At 32.7% G+C, this 4309-nt stretch overlaps 1 protein-coding gene across 1 annotated transcript in view; it reads left to right on the top strand.

The window, feature by feature from the left end:
- The window catches only part of LOC106476886 (arginine-glutamic acid dipeptide repeats protein-like), a 7283-nt gene extending 5796 nt beyond the window's left edge, over positions 1 to 1487 (top strand). The window contains exon 3 of the mRNA XM_013937502.2: positions 231 to 1487. Within this exon, the coding sequence (XP_013792956.2) occupies positions 231 to 384 (154 nt within the window). The 3' untranslated portion in view covers positions 385 to 1487. The remainder of the gene's footprint in view (positions 1 to 230) is intronic.
- Positions 1488 to 4309: the final 2822 nt, after the last annotated feature.

Genomic DNA, 4309 nt, shown 5'->3' on the forward strand with positions numbered 1-4309 from the left:
TACGTTACATTCTTTAATATTTAGTTCCAAGGAACTGATATACTATCAGCAACTAATGGATTTGTTTTTTATCAACTAGTGTTTGTAATCCAGTGGTTTTCAAATTTCTTCCACTGCCAACACTCTAACCAACTTACCCTAACAACTTATCGCAACACAAAGTTTAGATGTAATTTGTATTACCTCTCTGCATCAAACTGAACTGAGATTTGTTCATCATCTGTCCACAGGTTCCTTGAAGATAGTATTGATGATGAATCCCGGACCATGTCAACAGAATGCACACAGAACCTGAGCGTCCGTCAGCTTTGGATCTACAGTCCGGAAACTGGTTTTTCTCTCGATACTTTCTGGTTGCCATCTAACTGTACCCAAACTGTATAACCTAACCAGGACCCACTTTATTGATTTCTAAATAATGACTTAGTACGATTTTATGTGTGTTTTTAGTGGAGTTATTCTGTTTTAATTAGCAGTGGTTAAATTGTAGGGGAGCTGCATTTCCTGCTCCCTCTCCTAACTTGGTCAGATGTGTTTCTATGTCTGTGATTAAAAGAGACATATATCGATAAGAGATCAATTATACAAAAAGGAAGAGAGGAAGTTCCTCATTTTTAAACATTCCAATTCAACTACTGTCAATCACACCTTTGTTAATCAAAGCTGTTAACAATAAGCAGAAGTATGACATTTTTATCCATAACATTTACTACTCTACATTTTCGGAATGTTTTTTTTAAATCAAATCGGTAACTAATCATCGATCTTACCCGAAGATTGTTGACTGGAAAACATAATTACTTATTTTAAAATGTATTACATCGAAATTGTTCAGGTTTATACCGTTTTTCAAGTTAATGAACTTGAAAAAAAGAATAGACTATAAATGTTAAAATTTCAACCCTTGTTAAACATATCAAACAACGCTAAAATTCATGAACGTGAACCAAACACGTTTCGGTGATGACGAACATCTGAAAGAAATGATAATTATATTTCTTACAGTATAGAACTGACCCCCATTTTTCTTGTTTTACAAAATTTGGAGCGTGAAGTAGATTTTTGGGATTCTTTGATATGAAGTGACAGTTTAAAGGCACGCCCTAAGATAATCTACCGACTCGCATTACATCCCTAAAGAACGAAGTTTGCCTTCAGACCATCGCTGTTATAAAACCGATAATAACTTTCTCAATTAAATATTGTTTTTTAAAGTTAAGTCGCTGGTATTGAGCCAACAGTTCTTTCACCAGTCGATTCTGTAGGACAGTAAATAACTGATAATTGTACAGTGTTTGAAAACAACCGTAAAATATTACTTACTTTCCTGTTTTGTATTTCTTTGTTGATTCTTTATTGATGGTTTGAGATGAAGATCCTTTACAAGTATTTTATACAAGACATACTGAAGTAATGACAACACAAAGATCTATTTTTGTTAAGACGTAGGACAATGACAAGTAAAAAGTGTAAGAATAACGTACTAAACCTTACCCAACAACTTGCATTGTGCAACATCAATTGATGTTATAATAAACAATAGAAAGTTTTCTGTATAGTGTTGTTCACTTTATTTGATTTTTCTGGTCTTACACTCTTCACTGCGGACTTGGTCAAAATGTGAAGAGATCTACGTAATACAATGTTTACACTCAGTACAAGTGAGCTTATACGTGGAGTACATGTAATTATATGATACAGTGTTTACACTCAGTACAGGTGAGCTTATACGTGGAGTACATGTAATTATATGATACAGTGTTTACACTCAGTCCAGGTGAGCTTATACGTGGAGTACATGTAATTATATGATACAGTGTTTACACTCAGTCCAGATGAGCTTATACGTGGAGTACATGTAATTATATGATATACACTCAGTACAGGTGAGCTTATACGTGGAGTACATGTAATTATATGATATACTCAGTGCAGGTGAGCTTATACGTGGAGTACATGTAATAATACGATACAGTGTTTACACTCAGTACAGCTGAGCTTATACGTGTAGTACATGTAATTATACGATACATTGTTTACACTCAGTCTAGGTGAGCTTATACGTGGAGTACATGTAATTACATGATACACTCAGTCCAGGTGAGCTTATACAGTGGAGTACATGTAATTATATGATACACTCAGTACAGGTGAGCTTATACAGTGGAGTACATGTAATTATATGATACACTCAGTACAGGTGAGCTTATACAGTGGAGTACATGTAATTATATGATACACTCAATACAGGTGAGCTTATACAGTGAAGTACATGTCCGGATTCAGAATCTGAGGATACACAATTCGTGTCCCATTGCTGCAAAAACACACTCAACTATAAGAGTGACGGTTAAATCTCACTACTGGATTAGAGTACCTCAAGAGTTGGCGATGGGTGCTATTGAGTAGTTTCCTTACCTTTAGCATATCAGTTCAAAATAAGGGACAGCTATGGGAAAACAGTCTTTGTGTAGCTTTACCAGAAAATTATAAATACAAACAAACGAACAATTTATTAGTATAGACATGTGAATATCTCTCTTGCAAATAAATATCTTCTGTTTACATGTCTTTCCTAACATTTAGTGACGATACGATTAAAGTCGTTTTAATACAGAAAGTCTACATTTCAATTTTCAATGAAGATCAGTAATGCTGTAATGTTATCTGTGATTTTTAACTTCTTTAAAACCAGATGTTCTTCACACACACACAAGTAAACTGCTCCTCGAGCTTTCAGGTCATTTGTCTAAAGTTCTATATTTATACTGCTACATGAGGGAACTTGACTCAGAACAGATAGAATAAAGCCTTACAAAAAGGAATGCATAATCAAACTATATTAAAAACATTTAGGGTCTAAACGCCGAAAGCTAGCGAAATATTGAAAAAAACAATAGGCTTAGAAATTATTAAAAATCAAGTCAACTGCAGATGTTTTATTTCTACGTTCCTCTTAATTTGTCCATTTGGTTCCAAGTCAGAGGTCGCGAAAGAAAAATAGATGAATGTAGAGAAAAAACATGTTATTCATCATTTATGATGAGGCACATTGTGCTATTATATCAAGAGTAAAAAAAAATAAACGGTTTTTGACAGAATGAAAGGTAAAATCTTGATTATTAGTTACAGCTGACTAGTTTTGGTAACACAGTTACCATCTTCAGACCTTTATCTTTCAAAATAAGTCGGGTTTGTTTTTTACTCTTTAATACTTGCAGTTAATTTGATTTTTATAACAATAACAGTGAAATAGAAAGTTCCTTCGATCTGAATTTTTAGGCCTCTCATAACATTTTTCACAGTTATATCTGTTATCAACAATTTAGAGCTAAGTATAAGTTATGAATTTTTAGGCCTCTCATAACAGTTTTCACAGTTATATCTGTTATCAACAATTTAGAGCTAAGTATAAGTTATGAATTTTTAGGCCTCTCATAACAGTTTTCACAGTTATATCTGTTATCAACAATTTAGAGCTAAGTATAAGTTATGAATTTTTAGGCCTCTCATAACAGTTTTCACAGTTATATCTGTTATCAACAATTTAGAGTTATTCAAACAGACGGATGATTTCAGTTTCTAATACAAAACACTTTTGTTTTAGTTAATTTTTAATTCAATACACTAAACTGTAACACTGATTCAATGCATTAACTTAAAAATCGAAACAGTATTTAAAAGAACTAAATGAAAATTCATTCCTGTCAAAAACAAAGAACAAAAGCATTGTTATAACTAAATAATTCGTAATTAATAAGCAGGACTAAAAGATTCAAGTTTTAATCAAAAGAGGGCGCTTAGGAGAGCAAACCACATATTTACTTTTTGGAAATTACGTAAAGCATTGAGGCATTTAATGCATCACACCGCAATTAAGTATTATCATAAATCTTTTTGGTAAACAAGTGTCTCCCTATATATATTTATATGTATATATATAATTTTAAATAATGTGGCTGCAGTCGGTAATAGATAGATAGATAGAACGCTCTGCAAAACAACAGAGTTAAAGCCAAGAGTGCAAGGCTTAGTATGGTATTGTATATTTTATATACTACAAGACGAGGCACCCGTCCTTTGTCCAGGTTATGAAGTTAAAAAAAAATGTGTGGGTGTATACTATGATAAATAACACAAAAATCCTAACTTTCAAACGATTTAGTTATAACATATTATTACAGTATTCATTATTACCTCACCAAAAGTTCTGTAATGTTTAAGAACTCAATATGCATATAGTTATAACATGGTATATACTGTCTGATGGTCAGGATGACTTTGTACGAAGAGGTAGCGGCAAAATTAT

The sequence above is a fragment of the Limulus polyphemus genome, unplaced genomic scaffold (genome assembly GCF_000517525.1).
Source record: "Limulus polyphemus unplaced genomic scaffold, Limulus_polyphemus-2.1.2 Scaffold11957, whole genome shotgun sequence".
In the NCBI taxonomy this organism is placed as follows: Eukaryota; Metazoa; Arthropoda; class Merostomata; order Xiphosura; family Limulidae; genus Limulus; species Limulus polyphemus.